The sequence below is a fragment of the Brassica napus genome, chromosome C9 (genome assembly GCF_020379485.1).
Source record: "Brassica napus cultivar Da-Ae chromosome C9, Da-Ae, whole genome shotgun sequence".
In the NCBI taxonomy this organism is placed as follows: Eukaryota; Viridiplantae; Streptophyta; class Magnoliopsida; order Brassicales; family Brassicaceae; genus Brassica; species Brassica napus.
The window spans coordinates 63175799-63195514 of NC_063452.1; the positions used below are offsets into that span (position 1 = coordinate 63175799).

The 19716-nt window shown below is 36.8% G+C and overlaps 6 protein-coding genes and 1 long non-coding RNA gene across 18 annotated transcripts; 2 read left to right on the forward strand and 5 right to left on the reverse strand.

Moving 5' to 3' along the window:
• Positions 1–27: 27 nt before the first annotated feature.
• LOC106440642 (protein RESTRICTED TEV MOVEMENT 2) lies at positions 28–1409 on the reverse strand. Its single transcript, XM_013882373.3, has 2 exons — positions 1117–1409; positions 28–1047 (listed from the first exon to the last, which is right to left on the reverse strand). Exons 1-2 carry the CDS (start codon positions 1232–1234, stop codon positions 131–133), a joined length of 1035 nt encoding a protein of 344 aa, XP_013737827.2. The 5' UTR covers positions 1235–1409; the 3' UTR covers positions 28–130.
• Positions 1410–3025: 1616 nt separating this feature from the next.
• On the reverse strand, positions 3026–6340 carry LOC111198091 (trichohyalin-like; the record flags this gene model as incomplete). Its single annotated transcript, XM_048768221.1, has 2 exons — positions 3026–4806; positions 5674–6340. Coding segments are annotated over 2 exons (2103 nt in total), but the record flags the coding sequence as incomplete, so codon positions are not given.
• Positions 6341–7022: 682 nt separating this feature from the next.
• On the reverse strand, positions 7023–9721 carry LOC106440636 (eukaryotic translation initiation factor 3 subunit A-like). Its single transcript, XM_048767284.1, has 3 exons — positions 9497–9721; positions 8769–9419; positions 7023–7871 (listed from the first exon to the last, which is right to left on the reverse strand). Exons 1-3 carry the CDS (start codon positions 9612–9614, stop codon positions 7204–7206), a joined length of 1437 nt encoding a protein of 478 aa, XP_048623241.1. The 5' UTR covers positions 9615–9721; the 3' UTR covers positions 7023–7203.
• LOC125592336 lies at positions 9146–10940 on the forward strand. Its single transcript, XR_007328181.1, has 2 exons — positions 9146–9379; positions 10461–10940. It is a non-coding gene; the product is annotated as an uncharacterized LOC125592336 (long non-coding RNA).
• Positions 10941–11080: 140 nt separating this feature from the next.
• On the reverse strand, positions 11081–12841 carry LOC106440637 (inactive protein RESTRICTED TEV MOVEMENT 2-like). Its single transcript, XM_048767285.1, has one exon. It carries the CDS (start codon positions 12296–12298, stop codon positions 11501–11503), a length of 798 nt encoding a protein of 265 aa, XP_048623242.1. The 5' UTR covers positions 12299–12841; the 3' UTR covers positions 11081–11500.
• A 194-nt stretch (positions 12842–13035) lies between these two features.
• Positions 13036–16959, reverse strand: LOC106440633 (beta-glucosidase BoGH3B). 3 transcript variants are annotated; one of them, XM_013882356.3, is made up of 13 exons: positions 16812–16959; positions 16652–16699; positions 16049–16291; positions 15729–15933; positions 15558–15648; positions 15347–15492; positions 15025–15268; positions 14832–14936; positions 14560–14742; positions 14292–14493; positions 13569–14061; positions 13382–13453; positions 13036–13296 (listed from the first exon to the last, which is right to left on the reverse strand). In XM_013882356.3, exons 3-13 carry the CDS (start codon positions 16269–16271, stop codon positions 13269–13271), a joined length of 1992 nt encoding a protein of 663 aa, XP_013737810.1. In that variant the 5' UTR covers positions 16272–16291; positions 16652–16699; positions 16812–16959; the 3' UTR covers positions 13036–13268. The 3 variants fall into 3 exon arrangements, with proteins under 3 accessions (XP_013737810.1, XP_022566965.1, XP_013737809.1); XM_022711244.2 differs by having other exon boundaries at positions 13569–14031; positions 16652–16876; XM_013882355.3 differs by having other exon boundaries at positions 16652–16876.
• A 10-nt stretch (positions 16960–16969) lies between these two features.
• Positions 16970–19591, forward strand: LOC106440634 (mitochondrial inner membrane protease subunit 1). Of its 10 annotated transcripts, none has more exons than XR_007328174.1 (6): positions 16970–17527; positions 17602–17712; positions 17805–17995; positions 18164–18224; positions 18315–18379; positions 18445–19591. XR_007328174.1 is itself a non-coding variant. In XM_022711245.2 (3 exons), exons 1-3 carry the CDS (start codon positions 17198–17200, stop codon positions 17841–17843), a joined length of 480 nt encoding a protein of 159 aa, XP_022566966.1. In that variant the 5' UTR covers positions 16970–17197; the 3' UTR covers positions 17844–19591. The 10 variants fall into 10 exon arrangements, 2 of the variants coding, with proteins under 2 accessions (XP_022566966.1, XP_048623243.1); XR_007328180.1 differs by lacking the exon at positions 18315–18379 and having other exon boundaries at positions 17805–17991; positions 18164–18273; positions 18445–18575; positions 18898–19591; XR_007328178.1 differs by having other exon boundaries at positions 18159–18224; positions 18315–19591.
• Positions 19592–19716: the final 125 nt, after the last annotated feature.

Sequence of the window (19716 nt, forward strand, 5' to 3'; positions counted from 1 at the left end):
TTGAATCTGCTTTTCTGCTAATGTATATGTTATAAATATGGCATCATCAAACTTTATTAGATTTTTGGAATATCACATTTTACAAAGTATAAGAGCTTTATACACAACTTCGTTTAAGACCATATCATTCTCATTCTGGTCTGTAAGAAACGTAAGCTCCTAGGGCAAAGATAACAAAGGCAGACACTCCTACATCCATCATCAACTTCTTCTCTTCACTTGTTATTTCTCTTCCCCTTATTTTCTCCATTATTCCTTTTCCTGTTTTATTTTCTTCCAGAACCGAGTAACTTAGTTTTTCTTTCATCTTCTCTTTTCTTACAAATTCATCCATAGATTTCTTATCCTGGATCTTCTTCTCTAGTGCAGCTTCTTCCAACAGCTTCTCTTTTGATATAGCTGCTTTTTGAAGCCTTTTTGCCTCAGCCATCTCTTTTGCTTTTGCTTCTTCTTGCAACCTCCTTGCCTCGGCCTTCTCTTTTGCTATAACTTCTTCTTGAAGCCTCCTTGCCTCTACCATCTCTCTTGCTTTTGCTTCTTCTTGCAACCTCCTTGCCTCAGCCTTCTCTTTTGCTATTGCTTCTTCTTGCATCCTCTTTGTCCCAGCCTTCTCTTTTGCTACAGCTTCTTCTTGCAGCTTCTTTGCCTCAGCCATCTCTTTTGCTTTAGCTTCTTCTTGAAGCTTCCTAAGTATTCCCTCTTTCTCTTCCAAAAGCTTCTTCTTCTTCTTCTCAGCCTCTGCTTCCTTCTCTTTCCTAGTAGATTCCTCCAACAACCTCTTCTCCTCTAGCTTCTCCACCTTATCAGCCATAGTTTTAGAAGTTTCTGGAAGATTAGGCATCTTTGTAATCGTCTCCTTAGGCATGGTGATTGTTAACGTGTTGTTATTGAAGCTCCCATGGATCTTATTTGCTAGACAATTCTGAGGAACAGTGAACACTTTGTTGAAACGGCTCCATTTCCGACCAGCCAGGGGACGTTCTCCGGTGACTCTTATCATCGTTGAGGCGTGCACATACATTACCTTTATTTGCTCCTTTGTAAAACCTTAAAAAAACAATTCACATCAGAACCATTACAACTAGTTAAATATATGTAGTTATTTTGTATACCAACCTGGAAGATCAATGGTGAATAGAATGGCTTCAGGTTGGTCTTTCCAATCAGATTTAGGGACAAAATCTTTATACTGAACCTCTAGGCCTGTTCCTCTTGGTTGCTGTCTTGCTGCCATTAATTAACTTTCTGAATTGGTTGTTTTGTCTGAGAGCTTTGAGAATATCCATCGGGGTTTATTCCTCTGCATTTAAATAAGACCTCAATCTCTACAATACTTGGCCATTTTCTCATGCATTATGCAGTTGATATTACCTAGTTTTGAGGCCATGTCTTCATCCAAAATCTCTTCTTTCGTCTCAGGTCATCCATCATTTGTTCTCTTACAATTACAAAGAAAGCATAATATGTTTACAAGTTTATATCTTGTGTTCCCCAATAACGCCAGTTAAGGAAATGTCCCATTAGCGTTCACTACGTTCAATATAAAGAGTTTTTAAAGCAGAGAATTGTCCTTACTCTCGAGTTTAAATAGAAGAACTTATATGTTCCAGGTTGCAATAACACCCATAACATGATACATTGATTGATTTGTGACTAAAAAAATTAAGCATGGTTAGAGAAATTGAGATATGCATTAGGACGAGCAAAGACTTAAAACACACAAAACAAGAGTAGTTTCAACAGAAAAATACAATTTGAACGTTTAGATATTCATTAATGGAAATTCATCATACTAAATTTAGTCACAGAATATTTAATATATTTAAATATTTCAAAAATAAAATAACTAATTTTTTTTTCAAAAGTATTGTGTTTCTATAAAATCTTTAAATGTATTTTTATTTTTATTTTAAATCTAAATGTCTATTTAATTTTAACTAAGAACATGTTATAATTTTTTATCAATTAAATATTTTCGTCAGAATTATTATAAATAAATACTTTACAAATTTTTGTAATATATATTTTAGCAACCTATATAATATATTTATAAAAGTGATATTATTAACATATCCTGTTTAAAAAAATAAAGTTTTATCTAAAGTTGCGTTTTAAAAATGTAGGTTAGAATCTAGTATCAAAATCAAAGAGGAAATCTCCTTCCATTCAAGTAAAAAGAACAAAACACCAAACTTCATTACCACCAAGTACAGATTCCCACCATATTTAAAAGAAGTTTTGTACAGAATGATTCTCCTAATGTATATGTTAGGGGGTGGTATTGAATTCAAGAATTTGAAAGAATTCACATGTAATAACTTTTGCAGTATTTTAAATGATTTTATGAGATTTTAATGCAATTGTCTAATTCTTATGTTTATCTTTTACCATAGAATTTAAGTGAATGTAAATTAATTTGATGGAATTCAAATGGTAATATTAACGCTATGAATGATAACAAAAAAATACACAACTAGTAGTTAACTCTTAGATATTTTTTTATCAAAATAAAACACTTGGGAAAATTTTACTTTTTGTAGATAGATTTTTTTTACTAAAGGAATCTTTTTGGGTGAACTAGCCATGGGCATTCGGGTTGAGTGAAACTGATGACATTTTATTTTATATCAAAGTGTTGAAACTTGTTTTTTCGGATATTCGGGTACCGTTCGGTTCCGTTTCCGGTTCGGTTATTCAGATATAGAAATATAGAAACCATTCAGGTATTTGAGGCGGTCCGGTTTTGGTTTCGAATAATTTGGTTTGGTTCTAGTTCAGTTTTTCGGTTCCGGTTTTGGAAGAGGAGAGACCTAGAATTGAGCTGGTGTAGGTGATATGTCTTCTAAAGACGTAGTGGGTTACCGTGGGGTCAAGTTGGTTCTAAAAATAACAAATCCCTTCGTAAAAGCAAGGAATTGATCCTTTGCATTTTACATTACATTTTCCATTAAATTCCTTTCAAATAACATTCCTATTAAATCTAGCAAATATTGAATAACACTATAATTTAAATAAATTGGTAAAATACGCAATTGAATAACACATGAATTTAAAAGAATTGATAAAATACACAATTGAATAACACTAGAATTTAATGGAAACCATAATCTTTCAAATTCTATCAAATTTCTAAATCCAATACCCCCACCTTAATCTCTAGCATATTTTTGTGCCAATGTAAATATGACATCACCAAACTTTATTAAAATTCAGAATATATCACAGTTCTAAAATATAAGAACAACCCGAAGATAAACATAAAAAAAAAATAAGAAACGTAAGCTCCAAGAACAACCACTCCTATATTAACCATCAACTTCTTTTCCATTATCTCTTTTCATGTCTTCTCTTTTCTTCTTCACCAAGTAACCTAGTTTTTCTTCTGCTGATTTTCACGTCCTCGCTTGCTCCCCCAGATACATGTTTGGTCCCACCATGATCGGATTTTGTATAGTCCAGTTTTCAAAGCTTTCTCCAGTTCTGAAGGCTTCCTGTCTTCTGCCTGCATTAGTATCTTCTCTTTTCTTACAGATTCAACCACAGACTTGTTCTTCTGGATCTTATTCTCTAGTGCAGCTTCTTCTACAAGCTTCTCTTTTGTTATAGCTTCTTCTTGGAGTTTCCTCGCCTCAGCTTTCTCTTTTTCTATAGCTTCTTCTTGAAGTCTCCTCGCCTCAGCCATCTCTTTTTTTTTAGTTGCTTGTTCAAGTTTTCTTGCCTCGACCATCTCTTTTGCTCTAGTTTCTTCTTGAAGCCTCTTTGCCTCAGCTCTCTCTTGAAGCTTCTTCGCCTTAGCCATTTCTTTTGCTTTTGCTTCTTCTTGAAGCCTTTTTGCCTCGGCCATCTCTTTTGCGTTAGCTTCTTCTTGAAGCCTTCTTGCTTCAGCTCTCTGTTTTGCTATAATTGCTCCTTGAAGCTTCCTCGCCTCAGCCATCTCTTTTGCTTTAGCTACTTCTTGAAGCTTCCTTGCATCGGCCCTCTCTTTTGCTATAGTTTCTTCTTGGAGCTTTCTTTCTTCAGCCATTTCTTTTGCTTTTGCCTCTTGTAGTTTCTTTGCCTCAGCAATCTCATTTTCTTTAGCTATTTCTTGCAGCCTCTTTGCCTCAGCTTTCTCTTCTTCTATAGCTTTTTCTAGAAGCCTCCTTGCCTCAGCCATTTCTTTTGCTATAGCTGCTTCTTGAAGCTTCCTTACCTCAGCTTTCTCTTCTGCTATAGCTTCTTCTAGAAGTTTCCTTGCCTCAGCCAACTCTTTTGCGATAGCTGCTTCTTGAAGCTTCCTCGCCTCAGCCATCTCTTTTAAATTTGCTTCTTCTTGAAGCTTCTTTGCCTCGGCCCTCTCTTTTGCTATAGCTGCTTCTTGAAGCCTCATTGATTCAACCATCTCTTTTGCTTCTTCTTGAAGCTTCCTTGCCTCAACCTCTTTTGCTTTAGCTTCTTCTTGCAACTTCTTAAGTATGTTCTCTTTCTCTTCCAGAAGCTTCTTCTTCTTCTCAGCCTCTTCTTCCTCTTTTTTCCTTTTAGATTCTTCCAACAACCTCTTCTCCTCTAGCTTCTCGACCTTCTCAGCCATATTTCTAGAAGCTTCTGGGAGATTAGACATCTTTGTAATCGTCTCCTTAGGCATGGTGATGGTGAGGGAGTTGTTATTGAAGTTCCCATGGATCTTATCTACAAGACAGTTATGTGGAACAGAAAAGACTTCGTTGAAACGACTCCATCTCCGACCAGCCAGGGGACGTTCTCCGGTGACTCTTAACATCTTCGAGGTTTGCACATACGTTGTCTTTATTTGCTCCTTTGTAAAACCTTTGCAAAACAGTTTACATCAGAACCAGTATTTTTAAAACCAGACAGGTTAGCGAACCTGAATTTTTTTGGTTCATGGATCATTGGTTCGACCGGGTTTGATTGAGTTTAATTGGATTAAACTGAATTTAATGATATTTTATGAATAATATGCATAGTCTTACAAAGATAGATCATATCAAATAAAAAGGATTCAATAACCGAAATGCTTATAAAAACTTAAAAAATAACAAATCAAAAATGTAATGAAAGTAATAAAATAATTTAATTGCTAAAATCAGTGTTTTGCAGTGTACACAAAAAAAATATAGCGAATCTTAAACCATAAGTAAGAACAAAAAACAGATCATGTAAATTAAGTATTGATTTGCTCTTGAAATGAAAAACAAGAATAAGTTAAGTTTTTTGTTCTTTTATAAATTAGACAAACTTCACAAACGTAAATGTTTCAATTGTTAAAGTTTTCAACACAACTGATCATGAAATAATATTTAAAAGAAGTGAGAAATAGACAAAAATAATCTTGTGGCTTGCCGAGACGAGACAGCAATACCTAATTTATATTTTACAAACCATATTTTTACTTTAAAAGAAAAAAAGTTAAATTGTTCTATTAACAAAATATTGGTATATATACGAACTAGCGTTTAACCGGTTCATTGGATTGTCGATTCTCGGATTTTTAACGGTTTAATATGAATTTTAATCGGTTCAATTTTAGTTGGGTTTTATTAACCCAATCAGAATTGGTGACCGGTTTACGGTTAAATCCGGTCTGACCGCTAATCCGGTCCAGGTTTAAAAACACTGATTCAGAACTATACAACAATAACTAGTTAAATTTATGTGTTTATTTTGTATACCAACCTGGAAGATTAATGGTGAGAAGAGTGGCTTCAGGTTGATCTTTCCAACCAGAATTGGGGACAAAATCCTCATACTGAACCCCCAAGCCTGTTCCTCTCGGTTGGTGTCTTGTTGCCGTTAATGGAAATAACTCTTTTGCTTTTGCTTTTTCTTGAAGCTTCCTTGCTTCAGCCTTCTCTTTTGCTATAGCTTCTTCTTGAAGCCTTTTTGCCTCGGCTCTCTCTTTTGCTTTTGCTTCTTCTTGAAGCTTCCTTCTCTCAGCCATCTCTTTTGTTTTAGCTTCTTCTTGCAGCTTCCTAAGTATTCCCTCTCTCTCTTCCAGAAGCTTCTTCTTCTTCTCAACCTCTTTTTCCTTTGCTTTCCTTATAGATTGTTCCAACAACCTTTTCTCCTCTAGCTTCTCAAACTTCTCAGCCATATTTTTAGAAGTTTCTGGGAGATTAGACATCTTTGTAATCTCCTTAGGCATGGTGATGGTGAGGGAGTTGTTATTGAAGTTCCCATGGATCTTATCTACAAGACAGTTATGTGGAACAGAAAAGACTTCGTTGAAACGACTCCATCTCCGACCAGCCAGGGGACGTTCTCCTGTGACTCTTAACATCTTCGAGGTTTGCAAATACGTTGTCTTTATTTGCTCATTTGTAAAACCTTTGCAAAACAGTTTACATCAGAACTAGTATTTTTCAAAAGCAGACGGGCTACCGAACCTGAATATTTTGGGTCATGGATCATTGGTTCGACGGGTTTCATTGAGTTTGATTAAACTGAATTTAATGATATTTTGTGAATAATATGCATAGTCTTACAAAAGATAGATCATATCAAATAAAAATGATTCAATAACAGAAATGCTTATAAAAACTTAAAAAATAACAAACCAAAAATGTAATGAGAGTAATAAAATAATTTAATAGCCCAAATCATGTTTTGCAGTGTACACAAAAAAAATCAAGCGAATCTTAAACCATAAGTAAGAACAAAAAACAGATCATGTAAACTAAGTATTGATTTCCTCATGGAATGAAAAACAATAATAAGTTAAGTTCTTTGTTCTTTTATAAACTAGACAAATTTCACAAACGTAAATGTTTCAATTGTTAAAGTCTTCAACACAAGTGATCATGAAATAATATTTAAAAGAAGTGTGAAGTGGACAAAAATAATATCTTAGCATGAAAATTTAAGTCTGTGAATCTTGTGATGACTTGCCGAGACGAGACGAAAATACCTAATTAATATTTTGCAAACCATATTTTTACTTTAAAAGAAGAAAAGTTAATTGTTCTATTAACAAAAACATGGTCTATATATGAACCAGCGTTTAACCGGTGTCATTGGGTTGTCGATTCTCGGGTTTTTAACGGTTCAATATAGATTTTAATCGGTTCAATTTTAGTTGGGTTTTGGTATTAACCCAATCAGAATTGGTGACCGGTTTACGGTTAAATCCGGTCTGACCGCTAATCCGGTCCGGGTTATAAACACTGATTCAGAACTATACAACAATAACTAGTTAAATATATGTATTTATTTTGTATACCAGCCTGGAAGATTAATGGTGAGAAGAGTGGCTTCAGGTTGATCTTTCCAACCAGAATTGGGGACAAAATCCTCATACTGAACCCCCAAGCCTGTTCCTCTCGGTTGGTGTCTTGTTGCCGTTAATGGAAATAACTCTTTTGCTTTTGCTTTTTCTTGAAGCTTCCTTGCTTCAGCCTTCTCTTTTGCTATAGCTTCTTCTTGAAGCCTTTTTGCCTCGGCTCTCTCTTTTGCTTTTGCTTCTTCTTGAAGCTTCCTTCTCTCAGCCATCTCTTTTGTTTTAGCTTCTTCTTGCAGCTTCCTAAGTATTGCCTCTCTCTCTTCCAGAAGCTTCTTCTTCTTCTCAACCTCTTTTTCCTTTGCTTTCCTTATAGATTGTTCCAACAACCTTTTCTCCTCTAGCTTCTCAAACTTCTCAGCCATATTTTTAGAAGTTTCTGGGAGATTAGACATCTTTGTAATCTCCTTAGGCATGGTGATGGTGAGGGAGTTGTTATTGAAGTTCCCATGGATCTTATCTACAAGACAGTTATGTGGAACAGAAAAGACTTCGTTGAAACGACTCCATCTCCGACCAGCCAGGGGACGTTCTCCTGTGACTCTTAACATCTTCGAGGTTTGCAAATACGTTGTCTTTATTTGCTCATTTGTAAAACCTTTGCAAAACAGTTTACATCAGAACTAGTATTTTTCAAAAGCAGACGGGCTACCGAACCTGAATATTTTGGGTCATGGATCATTGGTTCGACGGGTTTCATTGAGTTTGATTAAACTGAATTTAATGATATTTTGTGAATAATATGCATAGTCTTACAAAAGATAGATCATATCAAATAAAAATGATTCAATAACAGAAATGCTTATAAAAACTTAAAAAATAACAAACCAAAAATGTAATGAGAGTAATAAAATAATTTAATAGCCCAAATCATGTTTTGCAGTGTACACAAAAAAAATCAAGCGAATCTTAAACCATAAGTAAGAACAAAAAACAGATCATGTAAACTAAGTATTGATTTCCTCATGGAATGAAAAACAATAATAAGTTAAGTTCTTTGTTCTTTTATAAACTAGACAAATTTCACAAACGTAAATGTTTCAATTGTTAAAGTCTTCAACACAAGTGATCATGAAATAATATTTAAAAGAAGTGTGAAGTGGACAAAAATAATATCTTAGCATGAAAATTTAAGTCTGTGAATCTTGTGATGACTTGCCGAGACGAGACGAAAATACCTAATTAATATTTTGCAAACCATATTTTTACTTTAAAAGAAGAAAAGTTAATTGTTCTATTAACAAAAACATGGTCTATATATGAACCAGCGTTTAACCGGTGTCATTGGGTTGTCGATTCTCGGGTTTTTAACGGTTCAATATAGATTTTAATCGGTTCAATTTTAGTTGGGTTTTGGCATTAACCCAATCAGAATTGGTGACCGGTTTACGGTTAAATCCGGTCTGACCGCTAATCCGGTCCAGGTTTAAAAACACTGATTCAGAACTATACAACAATAACTAGTTAAATTTATGTGTTTATTTTGTATACCAACCTGGAAGATTAATGGTGAGAAGAGTGGCTTCAGGTTGATCTTTCCAACCAGAATTGGGGACAAAATCCTCATACTGAACCCCCAAGCCTGTTCCTCTCGGTTGGTGTCTTGTTGCCGTTAATGGAAATAACTCTTTTGCTTTTGCTTTTTCTTGAAGCTTCCTTGCTTCAGCCTTCTCTTTTGCTATAGCTTCTTCTTGAAGCCTTTTTGCCTCGGCTCTATCTTTTGCTTTTGCTTCTTCTTGAAGCTTCCTTCTCTCAGCCATCTCTTTTGTTTTAGCTTCTTCTTGCAGCTTCCTAAGTATTGCCTCTCTCTCTTCCAGAAGCTTCTTCTTCTTCTCAACCTCTTTTTCCTTTGCTTTCCTTATAGATTGTTCCAACAACCTTTTCTCCTCTAGCTTCTCAAACTTCTCAGCCATATTTTTAGAAGTTTCTGGGAGATTAGACATCTTTGTAATCTCCTTAGGCATGGTGATGGTGAGGGAGTTGTTATTGAAGTTCCCATGGATCTTATCTACAAGACAGTTATGTGGAACAGAAAAGACTTCGTTGAAACGACTCCATCTCCGACCAGCCAGGGGACGTTCTCCTGTGACTCTTAACATCTTCGAGGTTTGCAAATACGTTGTCTTTATTTGCTCCTTTGTAAAATCTTTTTAGAAAAAAAAAACAGTTCACATCAGAAATATACCACCAAAACTAGTCAAATATATATATATGTATACCAACCTGGAAGATCAATGGTGAGAAGAGTGGCTTCAGGTTGATCTTTCCATTCAGATTTGGGGACAAAATCCTCATGCTGAACACCTAAGCCTGTTCCTCTCGGCTGCTGTCTTGCTGCCATTAATTAAATTTTGCTTTTTCTTTCTGAACTGGTTGTTTTTGTCTGAGCTTTGAGAATATCCAATATGGTTTATTGCTCTGAATATATTTTAAAAAAACCTCAATCTACGCAATGCTTAGCCCTTTTCTCTTGCATTATGCAATTGATATTCCTAGTTTTGAGGCAAAAAATATCTTCTTTCGTCTCAAGTCATCCATCATATGTTTATCCTCTTACAAAGAAAGCATAATATGTTTTGCTTTTTCTCTACAAATTTTATACCTTGTGTTCCCCCAATGAACTCAGTTAAGGAGATGTACCATTAGTGTCCAGTTCCACAACGTTTCCAATATAAAGATTGTGTAGTTATAGAGAGCTTGAGTTTCAATAGAAGAAACTTTCCAGTTTAAAACATCCAAAAATGTTCCAGGTTGCAATAACACACACATTACATGACACATTGATTGATTGGTGCCTAAGAAAATTCAGCAGTGTTGGAGAAATTGAAATAATGCCATTAGGACGAGCAAAGCTTCTAAAAACCAGTAGTTTCAACACAAGAACAAAGTCAAACATACACAAAAAAAAAAGACAAATGATGAGACACAAAACCAAACAAAAGACTTTTGGAGTAAAAAGACAAAGGATCATAGACTGATTCTGACATAATCGACTCCTCCTCGGCTCCTCCTAGATGTTTCTTCCTTGACTTGTTCTGTTTTTGCAACATTACAACTGGAACGTAAAACAGGATGAGGAGTTGAAGAAGCGGAGTGTGTAGGAATATCAACTTTCTTGACATTCTTATTATTCCTATCAGACTGTACTAAGAGAAGATGGATATTAATATTCTCCCTTTTTCCTCAGAGCTTGAAGAACTGTTATTTGAGACTAACGTCAAAAGCTAAATGGTACATCTCTGCTGCGCAAACGACGACTGGTCAGTGCCCACAGAAGAATGTCTTCAACCATCATTTTTTAGCCCTCACAGCCTCTCAGGGTTGGAGGAAATAGCATTAGTGATCATCGTTTCCGAGTCGAACGGAGAGATCTGTCTGGTGAGAGTTGAAAGATGGTGGCTGAGTGAAGAATAAGGAGAAGAAGAAAGTAGAGAGAAAGTGGTACTATAGAAAAATTGTTTTTTTTTGTTTTTAAACAGTGGAAAGTATGTGATTGCAAATTACCGGGGTGATTGGTAGAGGCCGTGACTTTCTGTTTTTTGTTCTAAGATTTAGGTTCTAGATTTTTAGCTTTATCTTTAATTTATTTTGTTGTAGAAATTTTTCAGAGCACTGTATAAAATCTCTAGAGAAAGTGTTTTCTAAAGCTAACATATTTTTTTTATAATGTTTTGGTTTTAGATTCAATTTTTAAAATAAAAGCATGATTGCTTTAAAAAAATAGATGTATAAATTAACAAGACTGTGCACAGCTCCTACAGCCTTAACCAATATACGATGCAATTTTTTCTTAAAAATATTCTTTTGAGTTTTAAAAACGTAGATTAAAATCTAGTATCAAAATAAAAGAGAGAAACTCTTTCCATTCAAATTATAGAACAATAAATAGAACAAAACACCAAACTTCATTACCACCGAGAACAGATTCCCACCAAATTTCAAAGAAGTTTTTTTTAAATGTATATGTGAATCTTGTGCTAATGTAAATTTGGCATCACCAAACTTTAGTAGATTCAGAACATATCACAATTATAAAGTCTAATTAATAGCACCCCCTCCCCCAACATAGAATGAATAAGAAGAAGATGAAAAGAAGGTGATGATGATAAACAGATAAGAAATGTAAGCTCCGAGAGCAAAAGATAACAAGAGTATACACTCCTAATATTTACCATCATCAACCTCTTCTTTTTTCACTTGTTACTTCTCTTTTCCTTATTTTCTCCATTATCCATTTTCACGTTTTTTCTTCTTTTTTTTTTTCTCCACAAGTAACCTAGTTTTCCGCTTGCTCCAGACACACATTTGGTCCTTGAACCAGGATCGGATTTTATGTAGTCCAGTTCTGGAGGCTTCCTTCAGTTCCAGAAGCTTCTCCTTTTCTGACATTAGCATCTTCTCTTTTCTTACAGATTTATCCACATTGTTCTTATGGATCTTCCTCTCTACTGCAGCTTCTTCTTGGATCTTCCTGGTTTCGGCCTTCTCTTCTGCTATAGCTTCTTCTTGAAGCCTCTTCGCCTCAGACATCTCTTTTGTTTTAGTTGCTTGTTCAAGCTTTCTTGCCTCGGCCATCTCTTTTGGTCCAGTCTCTTCTTGAAGTCTCTTTGCATCAGCTCTCTTTTTTGCTATAGCTGCTTCTTGAAGCTTCTCCGCCTTGGCCATCTCTTTTGCTTTAGCTGCTTCTTGAAGCTTCCTTGCCTCAGCCATATCTTTTGCTTTAGCTTCTTCTTGAAGCCTCCTTGCCTCAGCTCTATGTTCTGCTATAGCTGATTCTTGAAGCTTCCTCGCCTCTGCCATTTCTTTTGCTTTGGCTGCTTCTTGAAGATTTCTTGCCTCGGCTCTCTCTTTTGCTTTGGCTTCTTCTTCAAGCTTCTCTGCCTCAGCAATCTCTTTTTCTTGTAGCCTCCTTGCCTTAATTCTGTCAACCATCTTGTTTTTTTTTTCTAGAAGCCGAAGAAGCCTTTTTTGCTTAGCCTTCTCTTTTGCTATTTCTTCTTCTTGAAGTTTCTTTGTCTCAGCCATCTTTTTTTGCTTTAGCTTCTTCTTCTTGCAGCTTCCTACGTATTCTCTCTTTCTCCTCTTGCTTCTCCATAGCTAAAGTTTTAGAAGCTTCTTGAAGATGCCTATGTATTATATATATATATGTATTTATTTTGTATAACAACCTGGAAGATCAATGGTGAGAATAGTGGCTTCAGGTTGATCTTCCCATTCGTATTTGGGGACAAAATCTTCATACTGAACCTCTAAGCCTGTTCCTCTCGGTTGATGTCTTGCTGCCATTTTTTTTTCTGAACTGGTTGTTTTGTCTGAGCTTTGAGAAAATTCATTAGGGTTTTATATTGCTCTGCATATAAATAAGAGACCTCAATCTCTTGCGTTATGCAATTTTTTTATTCCTAGTTTTGAGGCTATGTCTGCATCATATGTTTATCCTCTTACATAGAAAGCATAATATGTTTGACTTTTTTTACAAGTTATACCTTGTGTTCCCCCCCCCCATGACGTCAGTCAAGGAGATACAGTATACCATTAGTGACGTGGAAATACAGTATACCATTAGTGTCCATTAAGAACATGATTAATAGAGATTCTTAAGATGAAATTCTTAACGTAATATAAATACATATCTTAGTTTTTAACTAAGAAATGTCTCTTAAATAAGAAATATAAGAGACATGTCTTAGCAGAAAAGTATAAAATCATGTTCTAAGAACCCCAAATGGATCTCCCCCATTCCCCCATTAATCATGTTCTAATTTCAATGTAAAGAATGTATAGTTTTAAAGCATAGAATACTCTATGATTGTAAACATCCAAGAATATTCCAGGTTGCAACAAAACACATATAACATGATACATTTCAGGATCTCTTTAGCTAATGCTACAAGAACAAACCTACGCTGCCAAAAGAAAAGAAAAGAAAAAAACTCTCACGATTAGGTAATAACCGAAAGAATGATCTGATCTTACTCCAAACTTTTGTAGCTTTTCATCTTCTGAAAAAAACTCGGCTTAAGCTGTAGACAGAAAGTTGGCAGAAAACATCAGTTTCTCACCAATTTCTCAAAACGGAAGTTGAACTGGTGAATGAATGATACATACCTTGGGAAGAGAAACAGACAAAGGACTGTGACTAAGCATGGCTTTGTGCTAGCAGCAGAAGCTGACGTTGACCTGTTTGCAACCACAACAAAAAAATAGTTGTTAAAAGGATCTTAATCTTTGGTGTCTGAGAGAATAATGCAACGCATGGAACATGAAGCTGTGTAGATGATTTTTTTTTTATTACCTAGCGACAATGCTCGCAACAGACTCAGTTTCAAGACCAGAACCATAAGCAAAGAGCGGGTCATAATTCGAGTCTCCATAGCTCATAGGCAACTGCTCCGTGTTTCTGAACCATGTAACAGGAAGCTTCCCACTGAAGCCATGGTCTCCAAAAAGAGCATCAGTGATACCTTGCCCTTCTGTTCCCGGTAGCCAAGCTGCAACCAACGCCTCGATGGAGGCAACGTAAGGCTCCATCACGAGCGGTCTGCCTGAAACGACCACAACCACGCATTTGACAGCCTGACAAGTGGAGGTGACGATGGCTGGACCAGGATCCATCATAGTTAGCTTGTCGCTATCTCCAGCTGTCTCTGCATACGGAGGCTCGCCAACGGCGATGATCGCGTAAGAAAAGTTGTTCGACTTGATGAACTCAGCACCTGGATTTTGGCTGAAGACAACTTCAGTGCTTTGATCAACAGCTGATTGTATTGCGCCAAGAATTGTAGTTCCTGAAAACAAATCATCAACTCAGTTTTTTCACATCATTGCTCAAAGATGATGGCAATTGTATTAAGAGCTACTAGAGGTCAGTTTTTTCGAGTGGACCGCCTGTTCGAGTGTACCGCTCGGAGGAAACTAATATTACATGTTGTGGTTTCGGGCCTCAGGGGGATCATGGCTTTGGCCCGAACCTCCTGGTAATTAAAAAAAATAAAAAAAAATTGTATTAAGAGCTTACCCCTTGTGTTCTTGTTGCCGCTCAATCCTTGCCAAGTTATGGTCCAACCACCACATTGGTAACCTAAATTATCAGCATGAGTACCAGCGACAAGGATCTTTGAAGCCTTCCTTGGGAGTGGGAGCATAGGATTAGTTTTGTTCCCGTTTTTCAGCAGCACAAGAGACTTCCTAACAGCCTCCCTTGCCAAGTCTCTATGTGCCTAATAGAGTTTGAGAACATTAATACTTTGCTCAGGGAATAATAATACTCAAAGCAAGCAACTGACCTGGCTTCCTAGTTCATTTGAAAAGCTGTAATCAGCCAAAGGGTTTTCAAAGAGACCCATGGTGAACTTGACAAGGAGGATTCTGCTGACAGCATCATCAATCCGGGTGATAGGGATTACTTTGCTCTTCACCAAGGAGAGAAGATCATTGATGAACTCGTTGAAGTTGAAAGGGACCATGACCTGCAATATTATTTTCAGATAATGAGTTTAAAAAAATTCTTTATAATCAATATGCAAAGAGTGTCTGTGAAGTTTGGAAACACTAAGACCATGTCAATGCCAGCTTGAATTGCAGCTCGGACAGAAGCTGTGTAGTTAGAATGCGGCGGTGATGATATCTTATCAACCCCTTGCCAATCCGAAATAACAAAACCCTGCACACATCACAGACAAGATAAGTTGGAGTTAGCCCCTAAAGCACGCCAATGAAGCCATGGATGAGGAGGAAAAGAGTAAACAGACCTTAAACCTAAGGGTACCTTTGAGATACCCTGTGATGAGCTCAGTATTGGCATGCATCTTCTCACCATTCCAGCTCGAATAAGAAACCATCACTGTGGAAACACCTTTGTAAATTGCATCAGCATAAGCAGGCATGTGAATGCTGAGAAGACCGTGTACATCAGTCACTGTGTTGTTCTCGTTGACTCCTCTGGTTGTCCCACCATCTCCCACATAGTGCTTGGCACACGCTGCAACTTTATCCCTATAATCAAAAATTCAAAATGAACATAAAGGCTTCATATCAATCACACTTTAAATTTAGTTGGAAACAGCCTTTTACCTTCCACCAACGAATGGAACTCCGTGGTTATAGTTGGAAGGAGGCTCTCCTTGTAAACCAAGTATGATGTCAGTCATGTCTTCCACGACTTTGTGATCCTCGCTGTAGCTCTCGTAACACCTACCCCATCTAGGATCTCTACAAACCTATAGCAAGCGAGTAAGAAACCAAAAAAATGTCTAAAAGTAAACAATGAAGATAGAAAATTTACTGCAATGCAAGGAGCAAAGGTGTATGGAATCCCAGTGGCTCTGACTTCGACTGCAGTTGCTGCTCCAATCCTCTTAACCAGGTCAGGATCCCTGTGAAAAAAAAAAAAAACTCAAATCTATCAGCAGAAGAAACATGCAGAATCAACCAAGTGTTAATTAGCAGCACTTGCCTGGTGGCTCCAAGACCAACATTGTGAGGGAATATGGTAGCGTTGTAGACATTGTTATGGCCGTGAACGGCGTCAATGCCATATATCATAGGAATGCCCAAACGGCTAACAAGAGCTCCCTTTTGATATTCGTTTATCATATCAACCCAATTCTGAGCAGTTGCCTGAGGGAGTGGAGAACTCCCACCACCACTCAATACACTTCCTGTACATACACTCAAGTAGTTTAAGCATGAATCAACTAAACTAGCCAACCAAATTATCAGACTTTTTTTAAAAAATATAATCCAAGAAATATGTTTTTTTTTCTTTGGGCATACCGATGAAGTAATCTCTCATTACGTTGATATTGGCAACACTTCTGTCAATCTGAACCATCTGACCAATCTTCTCTTCAAGAGTCATTCTACCCAACAAATCAACAACTCGGTCTGAAACCTTCTGGTTGGGGTCCTTGTACAGCACATACTCGCCCTGCCCATTACAAACCCACACACAGCACATCCGTAGAAGTATCCCTATGATCCATACAACTTTGCTCATCTTCCCAACAGTGACCAATCCTGGGAGAGAGAGAAAAAAAAAAACACAACTTAAGATGACAAAAAGAGTTCTCATTTTCTTAACTTCTCAGCAGCAGCCAAACAAGAATCAAATAAAAGCAACTTTTTTCATCAGTGAAAAAAAAAGAAAGTAAAAAAAAGCAAGCATTTTTTACATAAAGAAACAAACTTTTTCTAGATTCACTGTTCGAGTTTCAACAAAGATGAACAAGCCCACTAGTTAAAGGATCTTTTTCTCATTTTTCTTACTCATACAAGATTCAAAGCTAACCAAAAGTGAGTAACAGCTCATGGAAGCATACATTGGGGGGGGAATGAAAACGCAAGATCCCAAAATAGAAACTAGAAAGAAGAACTTACTGGTGATTGGTGAAGAAGAAGATAGAGCAACACTAGGAAAAATAATATCTGCAATTTTTTTGTTTCAAATTTATAAAATGAATACTAAAGTAGTTAACAAACGCTTTCAAAGCAGATTGAGAGTATTAAAAATATGAATGAGATAGAGAGAGAGAGAGACGTATGATGATGCAGTTGTTCTCTCTCTTGAAACGTGGGTTGGCTCACGTTTTCCCACAAAACATCTGTACCTGACGACGAACAAAAGCGACGTCGTTTCTTTATCAAAGTGTCTACCTTTTTCCAGAAAAACCCACTTTTATTATCACCGAAAGTATCGGTAACTGCAAAAAAAAACTCGAGCTTTTATAACCCACAAACTGTAGACACGTGTCAGTCGGTCGACAGGAGGAGAATCAGATTCCTCTCTCTAATCGAAGATACTTGGCCTCGCCGCCGCGTCAAAGGAACCATTTTGGCTTCTGCTTGAGGTTTTAGGGGGAGGTTTGATTGTTGAGTCTGAAAGGAGTTAACTTTGATTCTCGTACTCGAATCTTGATTCAGCAAATGGCGTCTTCGTTCTGGAACATAGCTTATCAACAAGCAATGAAAAGCGGTGTGCTTGTCGCCAAAGTCTACTCCTTTCTCCATGTAACCACTAACTATCTCGCCTTCCCTGCTTATGCTTTTGGTCCGAGCATGATCCCCACGCTTCATCCTTCGGGTAATGTCGTGCTGGCCGAACGAATCTCCAAACTGAGTCGTGGAGATGTCGTTGTCTTTCAGTCTCCTGAAGATCCTAACAAGCTTCCGACCAAGAGAGTGGTTGGACTTGAGGGAGACTCTGTAAGCTTCGTGGTTGATCCGGGGAAGAACGATGAATCAAGAACCATTGTGGTAGATTCAGTTTTGCTTTTAGTTTCTGTCTTGAATTTGATCTGTTGACTTTTGTTTTGTTTTTTTTGGTTTAGGTTCCTAAAGGGCATGTCTGGGTGGAAGGTGACTATACTCAGAACTCTAGAGACTCTAGAAGCTTTGGTCCTGTACCTTATGCTCTTGTTCAAGGCAGATTGCTTTGGAGGGTATGTATCTATATCAAAAGTATGTTTAATTGCATTTTTTTTATGTGGCAATCAGTCTGGTCTTTTAATTATGGTTATCAAATGATGTGTAGGTTTGGCCATTTCAAGATTTTGGACCCATTGGGAGTTAGCTTGGTTGGTCCTTTTTGGCGGTTTGTGAGTTTAGTAATCTGGTTGTTAAGCCAGGTGACTCTGGCGGTTAGCTATATGATGGAGAGATTGATACCATGTGAGATCACTATAGAATAGTGTTGGTGATTTGCTGGTGTTTGATACCTTGTATGTAAGTCTATTACAAGTAAATGATTCATTTGATTAGATGCTGATGAACTAATTTCCAAGATTTTAGCATATAATCGAAGAATGAGTAACCATTTATGTTTCTTACATGTGAAGATTATATCTAAAATTGTTAAGTTTTCTCTTGTCTACATAAATTGCGAAAGTTCAGATGCTTTGCTCTCAAGTGAAAGGCTTTCAGTTCAGATGCTTTGCTCTCAAGTCAAATTTTGGTAGTGGAAACTGTCTCAAGATCATAAGTTAATGCATAGACGTTGTGAAGTATGTAAGCTCTTTGACTAATTTTTCATTTGTGTGATTAGTCTGCTTTGCTGCTGCTGCTGCTGCTTTGTTTGTGAAAGGTTAAGGCTTAGTAATGAACAAACATGTATGTGTGTGTGTTTCCGAGCTTTCGATTCACCATTTCTTCCTCATAGCTCTTTGTGATTGCAGGACATCTACTGATCTACAAGTGAATACTATATATTTTGACTCAGTGAATTAAACTACGGAAAAGAAGTCAGCGACTCAGTGAATGAATCTTTAAAAGTTAGGTGAATATTAACACACCTAAGCACAATGTGGTAAGTGAGCTTTTGTAATGCGTTAAACTGTTTGGTAGGCAATCGTTGTTAGCATGCATTCAACCGTCATTCTCGTAGATTTGGACATTAAGGTACATTTGCTAGTAGTTGACAAACACTTAACAATCTTTTGATAACAACTATCATTCTCGGAGATTTGGACTTTAAGATAGGTACATTTTGCTAGTAGCTAACACACACTTAACAGTAGTTAACAAACACTAACAACGTCCTTATCTCTTCCTCTATAAATAAAGATTACAAGTGCATGTCTTATCTATATTTCAACATCACAAATATAAAAGAAAGAAACTAAAAGCAGCGACGGCCATGGCAAGAAGAAATGAGGATCTAGAGTCATCATACCTCGTTCTCAAGACCCAAGTCACAAAGATGGAGAAGGAACTAGACCGTTTGCGGAAGTTAACTCAGGAGTTAACGTCGGAGATATCTCATTTCATGTTCCTCGACAATGGTGTTAACCTTGGTAACTTTTCTCAAACCGAGATTGATAATTTAAAATCAAATTCACGCAAGAAGATTACATGTTTGAGTAGACAGTTATGGCATCCTTACACAAGTGTCAACAACGAGCCAACTCTTGGGGGTGAGGTCCCAAAGGAGAGAACTGTCTATTTGATGGATGAGTGGTTCATGGATCCATCTGATAAGGAGGATGAGATGAAGAAGGCCTGTGAAGGAGAGAGCAGCAAGTCTGGTGGTGCGGCAATGGGAAAGGGGAGAACTGTCTATTTGATGGATGAGTGGAGGAACATGGATCCATGATCCATCTGATAAGGGGGATGCCTAATGAAGCAGCTAGTCGAGTAATAAAATTAATGTCGTCTTGAAATAAAGTTGTTGTTGTGTCTTTGCATGCTTATTTCATATTTTTAGTTTTTGTTGCTTTGGTCAAAAGCTTCGGTCATGTGTTCTTGTTGTTGTGTCTTAAACTTTTGTGTCTTTGTTTTTGCATATGTTAACCTAAAATAATGCAAATGTTTTCCCTTTGCAAATTGTTTGAGACTAAGCTTATATTTTAAATAATAATTAAGAGAAATCTTAATTAAGACAAGATAATTAAAGACAAAACGCAGCGCAAAACATGGCGGCGATAGGTAATAAACAGACACGAAAGAAA

Bases quoted from the DNA above. Each gene is read 5' to 3' on its own strand.
- LOC106440637 (XM_048767285.1), bottom strand. From the start codon at position 12,298: ATGGCTGAGACAAAGAAACTTCAAGAAGAAGAAATAGCAAAAGAGAAG.
- LOC106440636 (XM_048767284.1), bottom strand. From the start codon at position 9,614: ATGGCAGCAAGACAGCAGCCGAGAGGAACAGGCTTAGGTGTTCAGCAT. The intron at 9,420-9,496 runs GTTGGTATACAT...TTTTCTAAAAAG, and splicing joins TCTCACCATTGATCTTCCAG to ATTTTACAAAGGAGCAAATA. The intron at 7,872-8,768 runs GTTGGTATACAA...TGTTTTGCAAAG, and splicing joins TCTCACCATTAATCTTCCAG to GTTTTACAAATGAGCAAATA.
- LOC106440633 (XM_013882356.3), bottom strand. From the start codon at position 16,271: ATGAGCAAAGTTGTATGGATCATAGGGATACTTCTACGGATGTGCTGT. The intron at 14,062-14,291 runs GTAAGCTCTTAA...ATTTGTTTTCAG, and splicing joins CGGCAACAAGAACACAAGGG to GAACTACAATTCTTGGCGCA. The intron at 13,297-13,381 runs GTATGTATCATT...TTCTGTCTACAG, and splicing joins TGTCTGTTTCTCTTCCCAAG to CTTAAGCCGAGTTTTTTTCA.
- LOC106440642 (XM_013882373.3), bottom strand. From the start codon at position 1,234: ATGGCAGCAAGACAGCAACCAAGAGGAACAGGCCTAGAGGTTCAGTAT. The intron at 1,048-1,116 runs GTTGGTATACAA...TGTTTTTTTAAG, and splicing joins ATTCACCATTGATCTTCCAG to GTTTTACAAAGGAGCAAATA.
- LOC106440634 (XM_022711245.2), top strand. From the start codon at position 17,198: ATGGCGTCTTCGTTCTGGAACATAGCTTATCAACAAGCAATGAAAAGC. The intron at 17,528-17,601 runs GTAGATTCAGTT...TTTTTGGTTTAG, and splicing joins ATGAATCAAGAACCATTGTG to GTTCCTAAAGGGCATGTCTG. The intron at 17,713-17,804 runs GTATGTATCTAT...AATGATGTGTAG, and splicing joins AAGGCAGATTGCTTTGGAGG to GTTTGGCCATTTCAAGATTT.